The 25,809-nt window shown below is 38.6% G+C and overlaps 1 protein-coding gene across 2 annotated transcripts in view; it reads right to left on the bottom strand.

The window, feature by feature from the left end:
- BTBD7 (BTB domain containing 7) overlaps positions 1–25,575 on the bottom strand; it is a 50,453-nt gene extending 24,878 nt beyond the window's left edge. For both annotated transcript variants that reach the window (XM_033062831.1, XM_033062832.1), the window contains exons 1-3: positions 25,530–25,575; positions 7,390–7,575; positions 1,350–2,429 (exon numbers count right to left, since the gene is read on the bottom strand). In XM_033062831.1, coding sequence (XP_032918722.1) covers positions 1,350–2,429; positions 7,390–7,471 — 1,162 coding nt within the window. In that variant the 5' untranslated portion in view covers positions 7,472–7,575; positions 25,530–25,575. The remainder of the gene's footprint in view (positions 1–1,349; positions 2,430–7,389; positions 7,576–25,529) is intronic.
- Between the last annotated feature and the right edge of the window lie 234 nt (positions 25,576–25,809).

Below are 25,809 nucleotides of genomic sequence, written 5' to 3'. Positions count from 1 at the left end.
CAGAATGCTCAGGCTCATTTCCCACTTGGACAGGTTGAATCCTCTTTTGAGGCCCCTTTTATCCTGGGAAGCTCTATAATTGGATGATTCTGAGTCTCAGAACAGCCCAATTGCATCCTGTAGCATGTTGCCTCATGCACATGCCCTTTGATCTGTGCCAGTTGTATTGCAGTACAATTATTTCAGCTTTCAGCACAATCTGAAAATGAGTTTCATAATGGCAAACTCCACATGAGCTACAGTAGTTCTATTAGTTTCTCATATCCTTATCACTCTCGGTTTCATGTAACTATTAGGAGAACCCATTAAAAATATGACCTCTTCCTGCAGTGCTTATACTGCTCTTTCCTGCCCACTCTTTATCAAATTTCCTATTTTACTTAGAACTACTTTATAGTTTACAATATAAGGTTTCAGTCTTGTCAAATTAAATTTGACAGCTAGAAGTTATGGATGTACAGATCTACTGTAAAAAGTTACTTTCGTTAAAAAAATTAAACTGGTTCAAACAAATTATGTTGCTGATATACCACTGAGTTCCACTTTCCCTTTCTCAGCTCAGAAGTAAAATTCTTATTCCCCATACTGAAGCAATTCCCATACTTCATTATACATCATGTGGCCACTAAATAGCTCAAACACCAACAGACAAAATTGCAGGTAAAGCTGCCACCACAAGAAGTACCATTAGTTCACTTATCAGTGCTTGGTCACCTCATCTGAGAATGCAGTAATTCAGATCAGGAGATTGTATGTAATCAAAATTTGAATGATATTCAAGAACATTGGAAGCAGTAAATCTTTCTCAACTTTATGTCTGAAAATACTGACTTGATCCTGCCTTCAGCTCTGTTCATAGAGGGGAAGACATTGAAGACCTAAGACTAGTGCAATTAAGCCAAGTTTTCCTTCCAACAACAAGATTGCAAGTTGGTATCTTTGACATAAACTACAGAAATAGTTATTCAAGTTTACAGCCTTGTTAACATATACAGACACTTCCTAACAAGTCTAAATATTTCCTCCTCTCAACAAGGATATCTCTGTTAACACCCAAAAAAAATACAGAAAGCAGATAAGCATTAGAAATACCAAGACCAGTCATATATACTTGATAAAATTAACATGTTTCAACAATGATGCACTATACAACTAAATCTCTTGCATGGCATTTCTTCTGTCCCTAGAAAATAGATGCATTACTGAAAACTTACAAATGGAAAACAAATTGCATTTCTAAAGGAACTGTCAGCCATTGACAGCTGACAATAAGCATCCCTACACTGCAGAATTGCTAAAACTTGTTCTGATAAGGTCATATATTCTACAGCGAGGACAGTATTACATACCTTGTGCAAGCATGTTAAACTCCAAGAACAGTGCTATGTGATAAAGCTCCATAGCTTCTTCAGCCCTAGTCATGTTTAGTTTTCCTGCTACAAGAGCCTGAACTTCACTTAAACTGCCCACTGAAGGACTGGAGTGCAAAACGGAGAGGTCCACCACATCTGTATACATACAGTTCAAAATGACCTTAGCATATTTTTTTGGTATGATAGATTCATCCAATATAATTCTAGTTGGAGTCCGTAGAGTTCGGTCTGTGATTTCTTCACCAGTTCGTATCCTCCTCTGCAGCAAGTGACGGAAAAAGGGAGATCGTGACGAAATAATCGCTTTGTGAGCTCTGAGCTCTTCATCTAGACAGTTCTGACTTCCACCAAAAGTTTCAACTAGGTCAGAGTTGGATGAAAAGCTAAGAACCACATCATAGTAGCACATATAATCAAACAGTGCGCGCATGTCGACATCTAAGGAATTAGGTGTTCCAAATTCTTCACTAAGCTGCACAAGAATATCAACATTTTGGAATCTTGAATCCTCCATTCCAAACTCGCCTGTATAAAGGTAGTGTAACAAAGCAGAAAACATAGGCATATCTATGCCAGCTGTGTTAATATCCATGATTATTTCTGCCCCATACTCTGGGGAGGAAGAAAGCAGCGTCTTAAAAAACGGACATCTTGCCGCCAATATCGCACGATGCACAGGAAAACAAGTTTCTTGAAATATTAAGTCTACATCAGTACAGTATTTGTATTGATAAAGTTCAGCCATGTCTTTTTGTAGCGTCCTAGCTTCTGGTCTTGCCAAATTAGCTTGTAGATAAAGTTCCTTTAAGGCTGACGTTCCTTCGTATTCCTCTACTAATGCATTAACATCTCTGACATCCCAGCCTGAGAGGAGCTCGCGCATCTGCTTGGCATGGTCAGCAGATCGGCTCGATTTCCGACGCTTAATGAATTTCTTTTTGAGGGTGGCAAGGCCAGAGGTTTTCTTTTTCTTGTCTTGAGGTTTCTCATGGCCATGGTCAAGGCTATACAGCTTTGATTCACAGCCAAAACCTTGATGAGAGTAGGATGATGTCCCTAAAGGCAAAAAGGAAAATTGAACACATTTATTCTTTAAATTTAACAGGTAGGTCCATAACTCCTAAACAGTCCATCAATGATTCTGCAAGTTATACAGATTTTCCTTCTCCTCACATCAGATAATCTGACAACTGAAAACCTGACTGGATCCTTTTTTGGCCATTAAGAACAAAGCCTTTTATTTGCATCTACAAAGTTTATAGTTTTCTGGGTTTCAGGACTTTTTGGTTTGTTTTTTTTAAATCTGTTTTACTTGTTTGGCTTTTAAAAAAATATATTCAATTTTTAGAATCAAGCAGTGCCAGTTGATGTAGCTCTATAGCATATGGTACTCTTACCTAAGCAGGAAGAGAATACTGCAGTTATAATATTTAAAGTGTAACTGTATTAACTTTTTATAAGCCTAAAATCTCACTGAACTACTAGCAATCCCCCCTTCAAAGTATTTTTAAATTCTGTTCTAGCATTTAAGCGTCATTAGAACAACAGATTCATACCTGGCATCAGAAGTTACAGTCACAAGAAAAAAATGAGAACACAGTACCAAAACGCTCAGGGATTATTTTCAGAGCAAATTTAGAAAGAAAAATAAAAATCCTGTCATCTGAAAATCAAGCAATGTCAAACACATAAAATGGGTTCCTTTTCACAGAACTACAAATACTAATTTGTGCATACATACCATCAAAAAGAATATGGAGAATGAGAGTTTTACTGTATTATTGAAGATTTCTTTTGAACAGAGCATTATACAATTTAAGTACACATATAATTCTTTTTCTTCTAAAAATAATTTATAGGGACATTATATTATGAACTAATAATTCAGCCACTCAGTGAGAATAAAAGTAATTAGAATCTGGATTTCTATAGGTAATGGAAAACCAAAGTAGTGTTTTCAGAAAAAAAAGGAGTTAAAAAACCACTGCTTTAATGTGAGAGTCATGTTTAAGGGTTATTTTCTAATTTAAGTTTATTTACAGGGCTTTCACTCTAAGCCAGATGGTGAAGAACCTCAGACATGACAAGAAGAGAGAAAAGAAGGTACACAAACCCAACTCCCACTTCTGGACCAAAGAAGAATGAGAAGAAGACATTTGCAAATACTACACAGATCAATAACAATCAATAACAATCAAACAGGTTCGTCTGAAATAATATTTGTCCGTTTTCTGTCAGGAATAGCTCATGCTTCTATAAGTACCCTTGCGCAGATTTACTACTTGTTGCCTTTTTTTTAATATTCCAAAGCCCATCCTAGAACCAGAGCTTTTGAGGCCTTGTACGACTTGCTCTATCACAGCTCCACCTGTTTCAGGCAGATTCACTGTGATGCTGTTTCGACAGTGATGTTATGGGCCAGTCTAACAAAACACACGGCATTTAGTTACCATGGGATTTCAAGTATTCCTTGAATTTGAATGACACAGGAGTAGTTCAAAGCTGTATCTAAGACTAAGGCAGCTGTAGCAATTGCTAACAGTTCTGTAATTTCTTTTATTGTTTAAGCTTCAATGACTAAGTAAACTTACACAGTGGTTTTATGTCAAGCTAATTAAAACTCCCACAAATCAAGCAAAGCAGAGGTTTTATGATTCTTCTATTAACAAAAACTTTGAGAAGGAACTTCGTTTTATTTGAGGAAAGACATCTGACCATTTTACCCAAGTTTAAAATTTCCTTGATCAGGCAAGATGTTACTAATAATTTTGAAATTTCAAGAAGTGAAAAGAATATCAATTTAAATGAAAATAACAGGAGTAACTCAAGACATCCTCAACAAAGAGGTTGTGCTGCAAAATCCACTATAAAAATTCCTTGCACGTGCTATACTAGATATGACTAGAGATTCAGCCTCCTGCTGATAGAAACAATCATAGAGTTTCTGCTTTATTTAAAGAGGTACATTTCACAATAAAAGTATAATTACACTTTGGTCACTCTATAGTGACAGGTTCTGTTTCCAGAGAACATGCCAGATCATTTCCATTTGAAGTACGTTGGATTCTAATGGCAAATTGGAGTGCAGAACATTCTCTAATGTTCCACTAAAGAAAAACTAGGACAGTGCAAGTCTCAATTTCTTTCTTCCCTGAAGGCTGCTGTGAGGTATTACTTGCACATGAATCACCACAAAATGTTAAAATCCCATTCAAACCTTTGTGGACCCTGAGCTACTTACAAGATTTAACTTTGGATGTACTGCAAACAGTGCTATTAACCCTTACAAACAGATAAAGCACTGCTACAAAAGCACCAGCACACAATTGCTTTTTGTATGAAATAGAGATGCACCATCATAGCCTCTCTGGGTTCACAACAGCTGGTGGCTCCATATCCCTCAAAGAAAGAATCTGGAAGAGAATGCTTCTGACCTGCCTGTACTTCTTCATAAGGCAGCAGCATTAAAAGTAGGGAAAAAATAAATTATTCCTCAGCACGATACTAAAAGGCACTGATCTATTAAATGTTGTTCAAAAGCAATTGCTACTTCATGCCCCTAGACCATACCCAGCTTGGGACAGACAAATATTTATGGAAACAGATGACTGCCAAGAGGAGCTGCTTGGGAACCTGACAATGAAAAATGGGATCTGTTTAGTCCTTTGCATGCCCACACATTTTAATATCTAATTATAGAGCTCGATTTTAAAAAGAAAACATCTTGAACAGATGTACCACCCTAGGAAATGGTGTGAAATCCTCCTCCTGAATACTGCGGAAAAAACAGCAAGAAGATGACTAGTTAAGCTTTTGCTAAAACAAAAGTATTCTTTTCCAGTAAGCACACTACACTGTATTTACCGATTTATCTCCTCTTCATAAACTCTAAGCAAACTAGGATGAATTCAACTCACAAGAGGTGTTCACGCTAGGAAGTTACTGTGCGTTTCCATATCAGTTGTCAGACTTCAGCATTCATCACACATTTAGCATGAAACACGTTTCTGTGCTTTAATGGTAAAGTAACATTTCTAAAACAAACCCACAGGCCTAATTCCAGGAATAAGGCAACTAATACATATTATGCAGCTATGACAACTCTATTTCCCAGTTCTGCTTTAAGGCAGATCTAATGCCTTCTACATAAAAAAACAAACCCCACAATACAATAAAAATAAACAGACACCCCCTCCCCTCAACAAATGAATTAAACACCTAAACCCCAAACATGTAAAAGCTGATACAACATTAAAACATTATTATTATGGCAAATGACGAAAACCTCAGCTATCCATTTCAGGATACACCTATTTTCTACTGAGACACCTACAAAAACCAATCATGTAAACAAAAATAAAAATGACAAAGAGCCAAATGCCACAAAATGGGAAGAAGAGATATACCCATGTGACTCATGGAACCCCATAATATCAGGATATTTTCAGCAAGAATTTTACCCAAAATGCTCATCTGCCTTCCCTAAGGTGACAAGCACATGCTTTTAGGGTTTGCTCAAAAAGAGTCTCAGCCACAATTTCCAACAGGTAATGGGGGTCAGTAAATTTATTGTGACATACTACATAATGGGTTTCTATTTCGAGTTTAATAATGAAGAGCATCAACTAAACCTTTCACATATCATGTAGAAAGTTTCTCGGGAATTTAATGAAGCCTTTGGAAATCTCTTCAAATCTGCTCAAAAGGTGTTTCAGCCTGCAAATCTCCCTGTTCCAAGGTTTCTAAGGGTTTCTCTTCACTCAATACAGTGGCAGATTAAAAAACACCAAGACACATAAGAAAAGCATTTTAGCCACATTTTAGAAAGCATAACAAGCAGACTGCAGCAAATCTTTTACTAGTTAGCTGTGACACCCTGAAAATATATAAACCCTCAAGAGGAACTTTACAGCATGGATATCCATGATGTTAGGACTGAAAGTTCCTCCTTAACATACTGTGACAGCACACACATCCTTAAATGTAGCATTTTGTGGTTTGTCCTCAAATGAGACCTCAGAACGAGGAATGCCATGAAAGCTGAGAAAAAAGAGAAAATGTACAAAGTGAGTCTATTTTTCCTTTGCTAAGGATATCACTCTGCTTTCAGTGGTGACTAAAAAGAGAAGTAACACTGAATATCAATAACTACTTATGCAGTGTTGCAAGCTGAGGCATAAAGGAGAAAAGCATTTATAAACTATTGATGTTATTTACTGCTAAGATCATTCTTCAGGCTGTCAGGGTTGGGGATTTTTTTTTCCTCAGAGGCTGCCTTCTTTCAGATTCATAACATAGCTGTTTATTATTTATAGTGTGACAGTACTTAGATCTACACTGAGGTCTCTTTGTACTAGACTGGAAAACACAAAAAGGTAATGCCTGCCCCAGTTATCAGAAATCAGGATCAGAAAATACTTTCTTAAGGGCACTTTAACACATATCTCCAGCTAAGAAAGGTCCTGGATGGCAAATAATACTGTTAGGACAGTAAGTATCCCCATTCTCCATTTACAGAAACAGGAAAAAGTAGAGAAGCTGTCTTCAAGCCTGTTTGTTACTTTAACAGGTTTATTACCAGAGATAACCCTTCTAGCAGTAAGGAGGTAATTCACTTGGACACAATGTCAATACCACAATGAATATTGACGATCAAGGGTTTCACATGCTCTGACACAGTTGGACAGAAATTCTGAGGAAGAGCAGAAAACAGTACGAGTATTAACAGAAAGCAACTGCTCTTGAACACGGAAAACTAGCATGCATGGTTTAATTATAAAAAAACTCCACTTATTTTATTTCAATATCCTGGCAACTGTTTACTGGCAAAAGGCAGATCAACTCATCGCATACATAGGCCAAACAGATGGACAGTACAGAATTTCATGCACGATTGAGCTTGAATGGATTCAAACTGGTGACCTAGAAAACTGAAGCTCTCCATAGCATTTCTGCAAGCAAATCAAATCCACTGCATATCATTTACGTAAGTGACAAGATAATGGAAAAGAGTTACCTATGAATGTCTGTTGTGCCTGTGAATTTCCCCCGACCCTTGGGGAACACGAGTGAGGGTAGTTAGATGCATTAGCACCCATTTTCTTCAGTCACTCAGGCATTCCGCCTGCTGGCTCTTCAGTGTATAATCCCATAATCCTTTACAAATCTTCAATCCCAGGTCCACCATTCCGTTCCTCCACTTCTGAAGAACAAGAACACCAATAAGGTACTTCATTATTTGTCATTAAATGTTAAGTGATTTAGATAAAATAAACTCAGCTTCCAGAACACAGTTATTTTCACAAACAAAACCTAAAATACTTTCAAGATAGCCTTTTATTTGAAAGATTGAACCAAGATTAGAAATACACTTTTTCCCCACAATAACCTGTCATTTTCCAAACCATTCACAAATCATATGATAAATTGCAACATGGAACAGAAAGGCTATCAAACTTTTACCTAAGAAATTTTAAAGGAGAACTTGGTTTAGACTAAGTATTCTCCTTTGACTATACCAGGAAAGACATTTCATACATGTTTATAACATTCCCACATGGTTAAAAAATCCCAAACTGAATTATACTGATTGAGAAAGCTAAGCCAGTCCTATTGGAGATGATACCATAATCACTGATTTCAGCTGCATTTTTATTCATAACATTTACATAGTTCTCATTCAGTACTGCTTTTCAAATATAGCCTTGAAAAGACCTAGAAGTACATCTAAAATAGTAAAAATAAGGCATTTAAAGATTCATTAAATGGTGTTTTTTGGCATTTGAAAACATCTTAGAAATCAGTTCTGAGGTAATTTGAACAAGGATTCATTGCTAATGTACAACAAAGACATTGCAATTTATTCTAATATTAGCAGTGTTAAAATATTAATACTGAAAAATTAAAGCCATCACATGAAGAACTGCTACTGTCAACTGAACACTTGTGCCCCCTTCCAAAATACAAACATGCAGATAAAGAGTGATACAAAGATAAAGTCTATACTAAAAATATTTTAGACTCCATATATTGTGAACAAAAATAGACTTGCTAGATGCTTATGAATTTTTTTACTTTCTTAGTAGTCTCTGGCATGTTAAATTGGCCAAGAAAGTGACATGCAAGTGCATGTTTCAAGGTAACATGCAGTGCAGATCCCGGGACCTGACAGTGAGAGATGGGCCAGGAAGGAAAAGGCTGCAAATTGCTGTAGGCACATAGGTGAGGGGAACAAGTGCTCCAGGATTTGAGGGTTGGGTACAGAAGGAGGAAGAGTTGGGAAGGGTTTGAAAACCTGGCTTTACAGACTTGGTTATCAGGCAGAATTGCGGCTCTGGCGTGTACATATTCCAGGGTGGCCTCACACAGCTGCAGCCTGCTGAGCACTAGTGGAATTCTGCTAGGGCAGGAGACAACTATAAAACCACCACTGCAGCTTTCGAGTCAACCTGAGTCAACCTATAGGCTTTTAAAAGAGAAAAGGGAGCTCCCATGCCTGCCTTCCCCAGCGAGATAGTCAGGTCATCTCAACTGCATACAATCCTGAACTTGCCTCCACGAAGATTCAGCTTGCTACACACCAGGAAACAAAGACAAAATACCCACCTACATGAACAGAAGCCTGCTCAGGATGAAGATAGAACCAGAACCCACACAAAACAGGCGACATCACACCAGAGAATACTAGCAAACCTTCTCAGCAAACACAAGCTGTTGGATCAGCTCAGTCTTAGCCATTGCACGCACTCATTTTCTCCCTTGTGAAGAAACAAGCTATTCAAAGATTACTGAATCCATATGGTGTGGATCTCTACTTCATTTATTAAAAACTTCACTGACTTAAGAAAAAAAAACACTTGGAAATAAATTCATTAAAACAGTGACACTCCAAGTGATGCACCAAGAATATGTTGCTTAAATGTGGTGTAAATTTCTTGATGGAATTAGTTACACCCAGGACAAACTTTGAGAAGATAGAAGTCACCTTTCAGTTTAAATGCTAACTTGCTCACAGGTAAAAGTTAGTAGCCTGAGAAGATAACTCAACAATTTCCCTTTTCTCACTTAAGATTGGACTTGGTTCATTTGGACTTGAGTCCTTGAATAATGCCATTGTTATTCCACTTTTCTGCATTTGGCTGCGGTGTGATAACTTGTCTATTAGATGTCTACAATAGTTTTCAGTTCTTCCTGACACAGGAAAGAGCCCAAGGGGCTAAGTAAAAGAAGGAAGAAAAAAAAAAAAAGTTGGGGTTTTTTTTTTTATAACTAAGCACTCAATATATAGAACCAAGTCCCGGGTTTGAAGTTAATACCTTCCACCTCCTGTCACTTGGCAATAAATACACACCAAAAGATGCAAGGAATGAAATCAAGGAATATACACAACTGCTCAATACCATTAGAAGTCAATGCTTGAATTTGCAAACCAGGATTTAAATACACTCAAAAAGTAACATCATAAAAGATTCCTAAAATACACAATAGATAAAATTATTTTATTTGGAGGCTTAACACAATAACATTGTTACACATTAAGCCCAAGTGAGTATCCTGCAGAACAAATTCACTCACTAAATTTAGAATACATAACTTCCATGCACTGCTAAGTCGTGTGTGTGCAGGCCAATTTCTTAAGAGTATTTTGCATCTTAAATTCAAACGTTTTGTAGTTCATAAAGTGTATTGGGCCCCAGGGCTCAAAACTGATCATAGCTTTAGTTCCACTACTGTCCTTAACCTCATGTATCAACTGAAAGTACATTTCTTTTATTTTTTAAATAAGGTGCTAAATTTTACAAGCTTAATATTTAATATTATACAATCCATGTTGCATTTCCCAAAAATTTTAGCTAGCACCAGTGATGAACTCTGTCCTGGAGGAAGCCCTGCCTTCCTCTCTTCATTCTCATAACCACTTTTCCTACCTTGTTTGTTCTGTCCTAAATATTTTGTGAAGCAGATAACTGACTCACATTAGAGCCAACCTAAACAAAAGGTTGAAACAGCATCAGTCACCCAATTTGTTTGTTAGGGTATCACACGAATACTTGCACAACTCTGTCTTTAGACAGCAAAGTGCACTTGAACCACTCTTGGATTTAGATGCATTTTTTTGGTTGTTTTTTTTCTGTTGTCCACTTCAGCCTCTGTACTAAACACAGTTTACCTGAACTAGGTATAGCAGTTAGTCTAGCATATAACTAGCTGAGTCTAGTCAATACAGCTCAGCTATCACAAAAATGCCCAGTCAAGAATGTGGCTTCTCCACGTGAAAAGCACTTGTAAAAGGAGAGGAACATATAAATGAAGAAAAAACTCCAAACCACAAACAATTAGATCTTTAGCTGCAAAAGCAAAGATAGATTTCATCTTTTCTTGCAGAAGTTATCCTGCATACCAAAAGCTCTCTTATTTCAGTTTATCTGAAGAATTTTTTAACTGCATTTTAGTCTCAGAATACAGCCATGGAATTTTGTTTGTTTTAAAAACTACCATCAGGTGAACTTTTTCCTTCTTTTTTATGTAAAGCCTGCATGCATCCCCACAAGCATTAGCAAAATGAAACTAAATTCAACATCTGCTGACCAACTGAACCAGTTGTTGAGTAGTGACGCACGCACAGATGTGTTACGAACATTCACACATACACAGGAAAAGAGTTAAACTATGTCAAAGCTTGTTTAAAAAAGTCTGTACTGCAGAAAAAGTACATGGAGTGTGTTATGTGAAATGAGGAAGCTAACAGAAACCAAAACTACCACCCCAAATCCTATAAAACAGCACAAAAGTGACTTTCAGATTATACTGATACACAGAATGAAATTTAAAATAAGCACCAATCTGGTTAAAGGTTTCAATACCTGAAATAAGTTTCTCAGTCTTCCCAATATTTGTCACGTTGAATGTAAAATCCTAAGAACCTAGATGACACGCATCTAAAATATCTGGGTTGACAGCCAGGTATTCCTGGACTGGGAATTTTGATGTAACAGAAAGTCTCTGTACAGAATAGACTTTGGTTAACAGTGACACTTTGTTTATATCATCACTCATTAAAAACGTTTCATAAAATTTCCTGTAAATCACTGGGATCCAATTAATAAAAAGGGCAAGGTAGGGAGTGCTACAACAGGTTTTACAATCATTTGATTTTTCCCCAGTAAAATTTAAGAACTTCTAATTTCTTTTTGGAGTTGTTGCCATAGGATTATGCAATAGCATAACACTAAAACCAAAGTAGGAAATTATATCAAGTACATGCACATACCTGTACCAACATGCTATTTCAAGTTTGCATTTTACCTAACATGTTTTAAATTTACTAAATGACAACCCAGGCATTATAAGAATAACTTATTCATGTTTGCTTAGATTTTTATCCAGACCAAAAGTGCTATGCTATTTTGCCCCAACAGCTCATTTCAAGTAACAAGCATAACTTTACTGCAAGATGAGATAACAAGATCAAGCAATAAAAAACACCAACCCCAGTAAGGAAACACATCAACTAAATTTCAGCAAGGACAAACTTACTTCCATAGAAGCAAGGTAGATCAATAACTAAAACAGAAAGAACTCATGCAAATGGACTATTGCTATCATGCCCAAAATACATCCCACCAGTTGCCTTAACATTATGAAGGCGCCTTCAGCAGAGTAACGGTCTGGTGACCAACAGAGAGACCTGAGCCATCACAAAGCGATTCAGGAACAATCCCATGCTCAGAAGAACAGAAGGAAGTTCCCATCCACTGCGAAGCTTCCAGAGCCAGCCTGGCCATGCTGGTCATTATGCAGTATACTGCTGGAATTACAAGTCAACACCATCCAAAGGCACAAGCTCCTAAAAATGAAGACAAACTTGCTCGTGGCTGGAGTTCCAACAGCTTGTTCAGATGTGCAAGGAGTACCTACCTCATTTTTCTCACTGTGCTACTGGAAGGTGCTTCTCTGAGTAAGAGAAGTTGACATGAACCGAGTGCTACCTGTCCCCACCTTCCTTTTTTTTTCCATGGATGAGACACTCAGAGGTACTGGCACACTCTCAGATTTTGTGGACGTACAGTCTCCAATCTCACAAGCGTACATGCGAAAGAACTGAATGCATATGGGACAGTGTACCTGAAAGAAACTGTTAATTTTCTGTTCAAAGGAAACAACTGAAATTTGAAGGCTTGGTTGATTATGGCTGACACACATGCAAATCCACACAAAGCCTATTTTGACTCTTTTTTATAATGCAGTCAAGCGATCAACCTTTATTTAAAATTAACTGGATGATACAATAGTAAGATGCAACTGAAACAGCTGAAAGGTTGTGGTTTGGATCAGTTCTGTACAAAAACAAGGAACGGATAATGTTCTTTATGACATAGGCTAATGAATCTGTGTTATTTCGATATTCACTGCAGTGGAAAGAAAGACACAAAAATCCAATAATCAAAACACCAGAACTTAAGCCACATCAGCAGTTACCAGCTCAAGAGGGCAAGAAAAAGCAGATATAACTAGATTACGAAAGTGACTGCATTACTCAGTGCTTTGCTGAGAATCATGTGTTCCAGCTATCACAAAGAACCCTTTCTTATACTTAAGCATGAAATTTACAGCATTTTCTCTTCCATGAAGTAGTATGCTTCTCCATCAAGATGTTCTTTCAAAACGGAGTTGATAAAAACACCACAATAGTCCTAGCTTTTTATTTCTAGATTTGTTGAGGATCACTAGACTGAGTTTTAGTGGGGAAAACCCACCAACAAACAACCTGTACTGACTTTCAGCTTTTCCTGAGGGATCAGTGTGAAAGTTAAAAGAACTATGCTCAAATAGAGCACACAGGTGTGTAGTCTTGAAGACACACACACTTCAGAATTGAAAACACTGAGCAGCATTTCGACAGTCGGAAAGAACCCACAGAACTTACAGCGGAAAAAAAGCTCTTTTTGATGCTGTCTTTGCAAACAGTACTCAAAGTAGTATTTCTGATGATCAGCAAAGCAATTTCAAGTATGATATGAGCATGTCACATCGTAGAAGTAAATAAATAATGTCATTAACAGGGACTGACAGGTCAAATCACTAACAGCAGTGTTGAGGCAGTGCACATCAACATATTTATATTCCTCTAAACAGAAAAAATTCCAGCAGCTAAAAAATTCAAACACATAAAGCACACAGAGACTAACTGAATTACAGCAGTGAAATCCTGCATGGAACAGGCTCTTCCTCCCAAGCAACTTAAATGTCCTCATATACTGGCAAATAAATTTTCATCTCTCTACATCAGTAATTCTTCCAGTTGGTTGCAAAAACACACTAATTTACCAGAAATCTATTCTGATTGATAACATTCATATGAAAGACTTAACTAATGATCCTGAAGATTAATTCAAAACACTTCTTTCAGTCAAATGAGCAAGAGCTCATTTATGGCCCTCTAGGACTCTCTTGAAGTGAAATGACAGCATGTGTTCTTCAATGACTCTCCAGTTTTTCTCAAGCTAACTTGAAAGGAACATTATCTGATTTAGATAAAAAACTTCATTAAATCTACTTTACAAGAAAATCAGAGAAATCCTATCCACCAAATCTTTATCAATATCACTAAACAGAGTAATTAGGTATGAACATATCCACTTACAGGAAAATGAGGATAATTCATTTTAGCCAATCTAGAATAATTGCAGCATAGTCTCACATAATGTGATAAATTTTGAGGAGTTTAAATGTGTTTCAAAAGGCCTCTTCTGAGCAAAAATTACCCACATATTTTTTTTAAAAAAGAATATTCTTTGGTTTAGATACATAAACACATCACTTGGTTAAGACAGAAAAAGGAACTTCCAAATTATATGAAAAGTACCTCAGAAAAAGGAACAGAATTTTTTTATTTTTCAAAAGTAGTCTGCTTTTTTTCTTTTCATCTATGTTCAGGCAACACTTTGTCTTGTCAGGCAGAGACCTAACTCATGGAGATTTCAGCTACATTCAGCTTCGGATACTGAGGTGAAATACTGGTCTGGTAACACCACTGCCCTCCTCAGTGTGTCTCCAGATAATGACTGTCCATTATTGCAGCAATATCCATGGTCATCTGCTCCTTTTCCCCACTGGAAAAGACAGAAGTGGAGCAGAAGTAGTAACCTTCCACATGAAGCTCTACCACCTTTATACAGCCTATTTCATGGCTTTTTAACCCTGTACCCTTCATCTGTCAACAGGATTGGTGCTTCTTCTGGAATAGGGCAAGCAGTCTTTCACCTCCCCGTGGAATTTTATTCTACTTAGTCTGAGAGTGCCTCCAAAGATTGCTGTCTCACTAAGAAAGGGAATTCCTCCTCTTGCTCAAGCTGTGATCCAACCACAACACAAAATCCTGTTTTCAATTAGCAAATCTACTAAGACGGGAAAATCTTGGCTCAAACCCTAATCATATGGAAGATCTACACACCCTACAGTTTTCCTTGTACTGGAGCAATTTTCCCTTTTTATCCAGGCCCAATTATTTCTCAGAAAGTCATTTACTCTGAACGAGGACGTGGGAGCTTCCTGTACACAATAGTGCTAGTAAATGCAGTGCACAGTTACATCCACACTTCCTCTCAACATGCTGCCTCAGAGTGCATCAGAGTCACTAGCAGGACAATCCCAGACACTGTGCTCTGTACCTATGTAAGTAGGCAAGCAGCATGCCATCCTATCTTATGACTTACTATTTTCAACCCATCTTCAAAAAAGCAACCTTTTGATCACTCAGCTTTAGTTCCCTTATTAATTTCCACAGCCTGAGTCATCTCTGGTGATGACACTGCTTGGGGTTTTCACAACAATAGCTCCAATATGAAAGCAGACAAAAAAGTCCTGGACCCACACACTGACCAGCCTCCCCATACGGGTGGCCGCTTTTAATAGACCAGACGAAAAATTACTTCTATCTTAATTTGGCTGCAATCAACTCTTCATCCTGCCAGCCAGTCTTTGTATCAGTAACATCTTGTGGTATTTCTGTTGCTTGGAAAATCATTCCTCATGACTACAGTGTTTCTATACAATACTTTTCCTTTATACTCAAGCTTCCAACATGCTTGGTGACAATACACAGCTTATCTGTTTCCACTGAAACCCTTGCCTGCAGCTAAAAAATGCTATTACCAATATTGCCATATATCCAAAACAATTTTCTCTACACTTTAGGCCTTAATACACCACTATTCCTTTTCTTCTCTACACCATCCTCTCTGTGGGTCCTTTTGTCATCACACAACAGCAATTTCAACCATTCAGCCTCTTCTCTTTGATAAAACAGCTTTGAAGTATTGGTTGCTAGCATAGTTTCTTATACATTTAACACTATTGGGTACATCTACAGACAATAGAAAAACTGGAAGGGGAAACATGAAAAGGTGTGGTAAATAATAATCTAGTTCAGTCATTTTATCAGACATCAGGAATTTTAGTAAAGGAACACTGATTTTCCTCATTGAAGACACCATTAAGTCACAGCCATAAAACTGACTCATTACAGCTACAGTTTGAATACTTTCGACAGCAAGCCACAAGCCACGACAAGTCTTGCATCTAACAAAACCACAGCTACAATCTGGATTCAAAATGCATTATTTGGTATATACAAACCCAAGCTGCTTCACCAACACTGGTTCCACACACATTTCCTCAGAACCAGTGCTCACCACAGCTACCACCAGCATCTCCCCAAAGCTCCTTTAGTCAGCAACTAAACATAGATTATCTCCTCCGTGAGATTTTTTTTCGCCCCAGTTAGCTCCCTGCACCAGTTTACCAAACGGCTCAAGGAACCCAGATGATGCCATGTCCTCCTGACAGGGAAAAGCCAACTGTGCATGCAGAACTCAGTGCCTGCCAGCTCTTCACAGGTACATCAGGGTGATCTGATACCACCACTAAAGTCAAACTAACAGGGAACTGTACCTTTCCTTCACACTCCATACTAGCAAGGTTTTTTTTTTGCTTCTGCTCACACTACATACAGAGATTATATGGTCACAAACAAAATTATTTCAAATGGTTGATCCATCACCCCACTGCTGGAGAGAGCAGCAGACAACAGACAGGAAGAGGAAACCCCAGCACATTTGTCTTACAGGCAGCTAAAACTGGAATACGATCTCACAGCTCTCAACACGAAGAGAGCAGACTATTCCTATTAGACTGCCTCACAACTCCACAGAACTACACCCTTCCAATCATCCTTTCTGTTCTGAGTGACTCTTCAAGTCACTCTGGCCACGGATCAGTGTTGACACTTACACCCTCCCATCTCCTAATATTCACTCCCAAGTCTATTCTGTTCACTGCTGCAGAAAGCAATACAAAATCAAATTGCAAAATTGATTGTACATGGTATTTTTACAACGGTTCACTTATTTGAGACCATGTAAACTGGTTGAGCCCTGCTGTCTCCCTGAGCAAGGGTGAAATTCCTGGTCAAACCCACAGAACACGTTTTCCTTGTATTTAGAGGTTTTTAAGACAATCCCCCCCATAACTAGCACAATGATCTTATACCTGTTCTTATAAATCAATTATATCTGTATATAGTAAGATTTTAACAGTTACTTAAAAACTAACATATCTGAAAGATGTCTCCTTTGGTTAGACTCTTCTGCATGGTTAATTTAAATTCATTCATTTCAGCAGAAAATGTAAAGAGCCACACTGATTTCACCAACTAACATTTGTATCATAACATCTGATGCCAAGAAATCTTTCTATGCTGTATACTTCAAAGATTTCAGCAATTTTGAAGACAGTGTAAAATACATTAATATTACAACACTTCCCCTCAAACCCCTCAAAAGTCACACCAGAACTTCAGTTTCAGTAGTTACCTTCATTAATACCTACACTTAGATTCCATATAAGTGTAGCAAGAACTAAATGCTTATAAACTTTAAGGAATGTCCTGCCCAAAACTACAGGAATTCATTTCAGAAAATATACTTTCTCAATGATAAAAGGAATCAATTAAGGAAGGAAAGGCTTAGTCAGAAAACCAGACTAGTACTTAGCCTACAATTAAGTTGGAGCTTTGTTTACATTTTCCCCTTGGCAAGAAAAGGAAGTTATGTCTTCCACATTTCCTGCAACAAGCTCTCTGCACTTCCAAAGCATTTTTTTATTCTGTAACATGAATATGCAAGTTCTACAGAACAGTCAAAAAGAGCATCACACATGTTGACATAACGTTGTTTTCCAAAACACAGGCACCAATCATGTACACATTTAATTCATTCAGCAACATCTACACATAACTCATGAACACAGACTTTTAAAGGCTGCAGAGTTAGAAAAGCTTCTCTCCCCACAAGAGTTGAAGCTTTTCAGATGTCCTAAAATACTAAAAAAAAAAAAAAAATTCAAAGAAATCAAACAAAAGTTCTAGAAGAAAAGCAAAAGTCTGTTGCATTGCACAAATTATAGAAGTCACTCCATTAAAGAAACCCATTGTTCCTAATGTAATTTTAGACCAATTTTTTTTATCTTTCTCATGCACAACTGTCCTCGATACCACAATTCCTTCATAAAGAAAGGGTAACATGCAGAAACTTTGCCAGGCTGTGCTCTACTTTTCATATCTCCTTTGGTTCTTCCACTATTTGAAAAGTTCATTAATGTATAGATAAAAAGACAATATTACCACAAAAAAAACCAACCAAAAAATGAAAAAAAAAAAACCCCACCCCAAACCTCATCCTTCCCTCTCTACCTAAATGATCATTCCCACTCAACTCACCATTCATGTTCAATGAACAGAATAGTTCTTAGTTAGATCAGTTTTCAGATTAACAAAAATAAAAGGGTAATTTCAATAAGGTAACACAATAATCTTGTATATGTGGGAAAAAGGGCAAGTTCCCTTTCTTTCCAAACATAAAACAAGTATGAAACTCCAGATCCACAAGATATTTAAATGAAAGCATCCTCACTATTGTTGAAGATTGCTAGTGCCTAATACAATCGAGCTTTGATGCAGCTAACACTCAGTCAAAAAAAATGGTATTTTCCAATTTAATTTTTCAGCAAAAATAAGTTGGTACTAAAAACAGAATGAGAGAAGAAGGGAAGAAGAAGAAAGTTCAGTAGATGCCCAAGGTAGTGGTGGGGAAATACCTAGATCGGCACAAGTCTGTTAGTCCAAAGGGGAAACTTTGAGTCAGTAATTAACTGAGAAATTATGCAGTAACAAAATTACCTCAGATGTTCTCAGCAGAGAAATTCAAATGTCTTGAGAAACTTAGAACAAGACATGACAAATTTTATTTTACTTGCAGTGAAAAAGCCCTGAGTAGTATGAACAGCTATTTTAGAAAGTTTGTAATAAGACTGTGCTTCTGATTAACATCATTTTCAGAAGACATGTAATTTAAGCTTTAAAACCAACTTCAAGCAGTAACTGCCCTGGTTATAACATCAAAGACTGTGGTCAAATGCAGTTAAAGACAAGTAGCTTTGATGCAGTGCAGAAATACATATAGGAGACACTTTACCAGAGGTTACCAGGTCTTCAGATCCATGCCTAGAACTACAATATACAATTAGATAAGTCTTATACTGTATGTTAACCTCACTGTGTTAGAAGAGTATTTTGGCATTTCAAGTCTAAATACACATTTCCAGGAATGCTTAATGGAGGAATAAACCCTACAGAGATTTTCATGAGCAAATAAGCAGGAGGTACTTTTAGACCTAAATAATGTACCTTTTAATGTATTTTTTTAAAAAAAGAATACATCAAATTATTCTCTTCAATATTCTTTTCGGCTGTACGAAAAAACCTCTAAAAACGAAAACTATTTGCCAAGCTAGGATTTGAGAACTTAAGGCAGTAAACACACATTCTTATCCAAAATTCAGATAAGCTCATTACTCATGAAAATAAACTGCAGAGAAGATGCAGATACTTGATACACTGAGAGTGTAGGGGGGCTCACAAGGACACTGAGTAGCTCCTCATGCTGTCAGATACATTCCTCTGTAGAAATTATGGTGTTTACATCCAGCTCACCAGTAAAAACTGTTGCCTCTCAGTACCGACACAGCATAGATTATTCCTCATTCAGTGCTAAGGCCATCACTACACTGAGTAACACAAAGTTTCCCACCTACAACGTGCATTCTGTCAACTCAGCATTCTTATACCTTGCTTTTCTCTGTGATATAATGAAAAAAACAATTTCAAAGACTTCCCAGAAGTACCTCATTATAGACCGGCAAACATATTTTCAACTTAAAATGACAGTATAAGCAATTTGATGTATTTCAGAGAGCAGCAGTCACAGACTGACTGTAAAGAAATACATTAACCTATTATCTTCTCTACCTGCATTCTACACTTTAATAAGCATTTCATCTCTCAAAATATCTGAAACTGAGTGTCCAGTATAGGATGAGGTACAAGACACCAGCCTTTAACATATTCACATGCTTCGTTAGTCTGGGATTCATCGGGGTTTTTTAAATGGGTAATACAAAATTCCACTGTGTATATGCCTACATTCCTTCCTTCTTCAAGATGAAATCTTCTAGTCATTCAGTTAAGTATCATAAGCAGCTTTAGAGGTTGTTAGCCATTTATGTATTTTAAGACATACATCTGGGTACATGAGAAAAACCTCTAAATATCCCCACCTGTAAAAGGAACTTCAGCACAACCTCATCCTATACACTGCAGAATTTAAGTGGATAAGCACTATAATTATCACAGCAGCAGAAAGGCTTTAAATAAGACATCTTTCTAGACAAAGTCAAAAATCACCAAATCCCCAGCAAATCCAGTTCTAACAGTCAACAAACCACTTCTCCCCCACCTCTACATCAAGAATCATCATTTGAAAAAAGCTAAAGCAGAAGATCAAAAGAGATCAAAGAATAAGCGAGCAGCAGTCCACAAATACTGTCTTGTTGCATTCTGATTGTATTTGTTAAGTTAGAATGCTTTTAATCAGCTCTCAAGCAGCATTTCCAATATTGGGGTCAGGAGAAAAAAAGCATGAAAAGAAACTTTTGTCACTCATACTGATTATTTTTAAAGCACTTAAAATAACCTACCCATTTACAGAAGTGTTTTATATTCTTTGTTGCAGTACAGAGATCTGAAGTAGCAGATGATAAGCAAAGCAGCACTTCAATTTCTCACTAATGCAACGTGATCTACTTGGTCACTCAAAAATACTTCAATTTTCATATAAATAGGTATAAAGTTTTACTCAGCTGGATGCCTTCACAAGACACTGGTATTATTGCCCTTTGTATACGAAACCCTGATTAAAATCTCAGCGGCAGAATATGGCAACAATCTTCTCTCACCCAAAATGCAATTTAAAATACACAGGCAAGCACTCACATTTTGCAGCTCTACTGATCCCACACAGCTTCTGCAAGTTCTGGGTCACAAAATAATAAGCCTAACTAAGGTACCAAGCGGCAGTCACTTATTACATTACTGTTTCCATCAACTCCTTCGAGTTTAGACATTGTTACCATCAGCAGAATGGTAAAATGCCCTGATAGTTACCCTGAGTCTAGGCTTTAACAGATCTTGGACAAAGGTTTCCAAATTAGAGGAATCTTGCATATCATTAACTAGCTTGATCTCTCTCCAAAGCACTTCCCACTAGATAACGTCAAAGATCAGAAGTGATGAAGAAAAAGAGATTAATCTTAAAAGCTACAAGTTACCATAATGAAATGATCCTGTAAGAAAGAGGAGAGAGCACAAATAAAAAGGCTCTTTAACAATATGGGGAATCACAATAACTGCAGAACTAGAAAGATATTCTTTAAAATAGATTAAAAAAATTAAATTCTAGCCTTTACTGTTTACTACAGTGGGTTGGAAACAGGGTATGATAGGAAAGAAAAGCAAGGATGAATGCAAAAAACCCCAGTCTTTTTAATACAGGAAAAACTGAACATACAATGATGTTTGAGTGTCATAAAAAATATACAGTATGAATGACCACTAATTCAGACAAAATTTGAGGACAAAGATCACACAGGATTTAGAAAACAGTCAGTTATACAGGTAACAGCTCACGCTTGAATGACAAGTTTGAAAAACAAAGATCACTTAGAAGATACTTCTGAAACATAAAACGGATTTAAAAAGATGTTGCCCAAAACACTATGCTTCCACACTTTGTACTGAAGTTTTCTTCTTAATTAGTTTTGACTGCTGTTAAAATTTTTCTTGCATGTTTTAGTACTCGAAAATCTAAATAACCAGTTTAAACCCACTGATGACAGAAAATCCTCAACAGGCTGGACGTGTCTGCAATGCCACCAGCAGTTTAAGTTCATATTCAGTAGTGTTTGGTGTAAGCTTGCATAACACTTGCACACAATGGAGCAAACAAACCAGATTTAAATTTAACTAAGTATATAGTTAGGTATGTACTTGAATCCAACACATCAAGCAACACAGCTCCACCCCAAGCCCCTTCACCTCCCTGGTCTCACCTCTACACTGTGCTAGCAAACTGACTTTCCACAGCAATGTGCTGACCCAGATGAAGGATCTGACATCAAGTTATTTTGTGCTTTAGTGGTTTATTTTTCATACAGATCAATTTCCTGAATGTTTCCGGGTGAAGCCATGTAAACAGCCCTACCAAGATAGCTGAGGGGACAGTGCAGGAAGTAAGGAAAAGCAGCAGTAGACTGAAAGAGTTTAAACCACCAATTCTGCTGCTAAACCTCTACCACGAACCTCATAGGCCAGTGGGATGGGGAACAGAATCAGAAGGCAAAGAAAAAACAATGCAGTACAACTCATGGGTTGAGATAAGTACAGTTTAATAATTGAAATAAATCAAAATATAATAATCATATTATAATAACAATTTACATCTCCTAGTGTCCATTCATTATATAGAAAGCATCATTACTGATGGTATCCTTCTTGGGAGACATGCAGGACAGACTGGATGGGTGTAAAATGCAAGACTAGAATCAAATGTGGCATCCGCAGTCCCTTCTTATAGTTCAGGCATACTGGTAAACCAACATAGGAAAGAGCATTCTAAAAATCCACAACAGCTCCTATCCGAAGATTTAAGGATACTCACAACACTTATCCTTCAAAGAACCTGGGAAATGAAACAGCAACAGCTAAATGACTCACTGGAAGCTCATCTAACACATCTGAACTAGGATTCCTGGTCCCCACTGCATGCACAATAAAGTTGTGCACCAGGTTTCCAGACTAGTGTGAGAAAATGAGAAATGCCACTGATCTGGCAACAGAAATTAAAAGTCATGTAAATATGTTAAGAAAAAGTAAACAAACAAAAAGAAATTTAGAGTTAATACTAAAACTTGCAGTTCTCTACCAAGATTTGCTGTAAGAGCAGATTCTCATCAGCCTCATTAGGAATATAGTTATTTCATCTTGAGTGCAATCTCACAGTTTCCTTATAGATCTATTTATTGATTCATGTGAACTACACACAGCCCACCAATATGTTCACAGGATGTTTTCATTCATCTTACAGTTTGCCTCTGAAAGGCAGCCAGCCACAACCATCTCGGTCACCACAGTGTACCCAAGACATCAGAATAAACTCCCCTTTTCTTGCATGTGGTCTGGTACATCAAGAGCAAACAAGCATCAGGATGGCAGAGGAGCAAGCAGGGTTAGTGTCCCACCTCCTCCTATGGCCATGTACAGGACCCCAAGACACCACACCAATGCAGCTTCCTAACAGGACAGAAAGAAGACATTGTCCCAGCCTAAAATTCACCCTCAACAAACCTCACAAACTGGTGACAGTTACTCGGTAAACCTGACACTATGTATGCAGCAACTTGAAAGGTTGCTTTCAAAACGAAGACTCAATATTTTTTTGTTAATTCATCAAGCTCTGGCAGTTTCACGGAATTAAATTTAAAAAGCTGTCTGCAAAGGCAGCACATTCTACTCCAATTCAGCAGTGAGCAACACAGCTTCACAACACAAAGTTTGGAGCTTCTCAGACAAGCTTGAAAACGAAGAGGGGAAAAAAATTAAAAATCACTATGACAAATTCATGCAAGTCTTTCAGGAGAGTTTATAGAAGTAATTCAATTCTTTCATGTATTACTCTTTGAAAATCAGTCCATGCCAGCTATAAGTGTTATACTACCACTTTATCTATGACTCAGCAAGGGAATCTGGACATATGAAGAGAATTCACTTACTAATGTAAGAGGTAAGGATTTTTAAAATGGCAACAATTACAACAATGCCACAGTAAATGAACCAAGACAACTTGTGACCGTGCCCCTTGTATGTTTAAGCATATAAACTAGATTAGAATGTCAAACCCATTTATACACTGGCTAAAGTTTGAAAGCAAGTAAAACAATGCTTAGTGCAGCTGAGCTGAAATACAAAGGACTCAACAGCTGTTTTCATCTCCAGTGAACAAAAACAAACACTGCCTGTACATCTGACACAAAACACTGAGCTCCATTTCCAAGATTACCTGCGTGCAGCCCAACTATGCAAGTCTGACTTTAGAGCTGAACACAAACCAGTGAGGCAATTGGCAGCTTTGTGTTGTAACTTAAGATACAAGCTTGGTTCACTGAGACATTCATCACATGTTTACATATAAGCACGAACAGATAGTACTGTTTACTGGACATTAATTGACACAGCAAAGTAGCAAGTTCTTAAATGGCTCAATAATGCTTTGGTCCATCAACTGAGACTAATTATCTAGTTGATAAATTCTTCCAAAAAGGGAGAAAACATCACAGTCCATACCTTCTCAGTACATTATCTTCATACAGATATTTTACATAATAAGCACACAGACCTTGCCTTGTAAACATCACGGTCCACAGAATCTCTGCGTTACTAACACACTTCTGTTCCACATCCTCATAAACAACATCTACAGAATTATTTTTGTAGCAGACACCGGTAGCAGACTCTTAATCAACAAGGGGTGGAGGAAAAAGTATTTTCATTGAATTCTTAAGCAAAAGGTTCAAATGGAGAAGGATCTAAGAAGAAATCCCCTCCCGCACCACCCTGTGTGAAGGATACTAATACAGAGCTAGGATGAAATATTTGGAACAATAGAACAGAAGCTTAGAACACTCATCCTCTTCTCTAAGATCTTTCAGACAAAGAGGGTAAAGCTTTACCTTCTCAAGCTTTTCAGTGTCTCATAATGAGTTACGAGGTTGGAAAATTTTTTATTAGAGCTTCTGTTTTTATTTTATCAATTTCTAAATAAAAAAGAGCATGCAATATGTGGCAAAACCCGAGGTGATCAAATCCCAATGGGGTATCTGCCAAACACTTTAAATTTGTTATTATAATTCACTGGTTTGAAGCAAAGCCTCAAGCAATGCTACACCGCCTAAGGTAAATTCTCACACAAACTATCATTGCATCAACACGTACTTTATTATCCTACTATCGTATTTTATGTTAGTACTCGACATGTGTGTCATCTTTCACCCAACGGCCTCAAATGGGATGGCGGGGAAGAGCAAGTAGAAACACGAACCAAGAGAAAAGCACTAATCCCTCTGGCAGCAGGAATATTCCAGAGGCACAAGCGAACACATCACCTACAAAGCTCTCCAAGTTTCTCCAGGAACACGGCGGTAACACCTGTACAGAGCGGAGCAGGACAAAACCCCGCAAATCCCGGGGCAGCAGCAATCTCCAGGCCACGGGCACGGGACGGGCGGAGCGGCACTGGCGGGAGCCCCGCGGCTGCGGGAGCACCAGCCCGCACCAGCTCCTGCCGGAGGCGGCTCCGAGCACCTCTCCAGCTCCGCGGGAGCTGCGCCGGGGCGGAAGGGAGAGAAGGAAGGGGAGAAGAGAGGGAAGGGGCGGCGAGGCAGGACCCGACAAGGCGGACAGGCACAGCCGAGGCCGCTGCCGCCGCTCCGGACCGCGGACCCTGCGGGCCGGGAGCGGCACGGGGAGCAAGGCGGGGCCCCGCGGTCCCGCGGAGCTGCGGGCTGCCAGCGGCGCGGCGGGACAAGCTGTCCGCAGCCGGCCCGGCGAGGAGCGCACCGAGCCCCGCCGTGGATGCGTCGACGGTCTTGCCCCCTCCCCTCCGCCAAGCCCGCGTCTTCCTCCCAGCCCGGCTTCCCGCGGTGCCTCACCTCCGGCAGCCGCTCGCCGCCGCCATCCTCCCGCTCAGCGCCGCCCGCTCCCGCCCGGCCCCGCTCCGGCCGCCGCCATTTTGCTCCCGAGCCCCAGGCTCGGCCGGGCAGCGGGAGCGCGCACGGCGCCTGCGCGGCCGCGGCGCTGCGGCGCACGAGCCACGTGGTCCGGGGGGCGGGGCGGGGCTGAGGGGCGGGGCGGCGCTGAGGGCCGGCGCTGAGGGGTCGGTGCGGGGCCGGTGGTGAGGGGTGGGTGCGAGGCCGGTGCGGAGAAAAGCCA

Source organism: Catharus ustulatus, chromosome 6, assembly GCF_009819885.2.
Source record: "Catharus ustulatus isolate bCatUst1 chromosome 6, bCatUst1.pri.v2, whole genome shotgun sequence".
Classification (NCBI taxonomy): domain Eukaryota; kingdom Metazoa; phylum Chordata; class Aves; order Passeriformes; family Turdidae; genus Catharus; species Catharus ustulatus.
The sequence above is the reverse complement of the archived record's forward strand: the minus strand, read 5'-3'. Positions and strand labels throughout refer to the sequence as shown.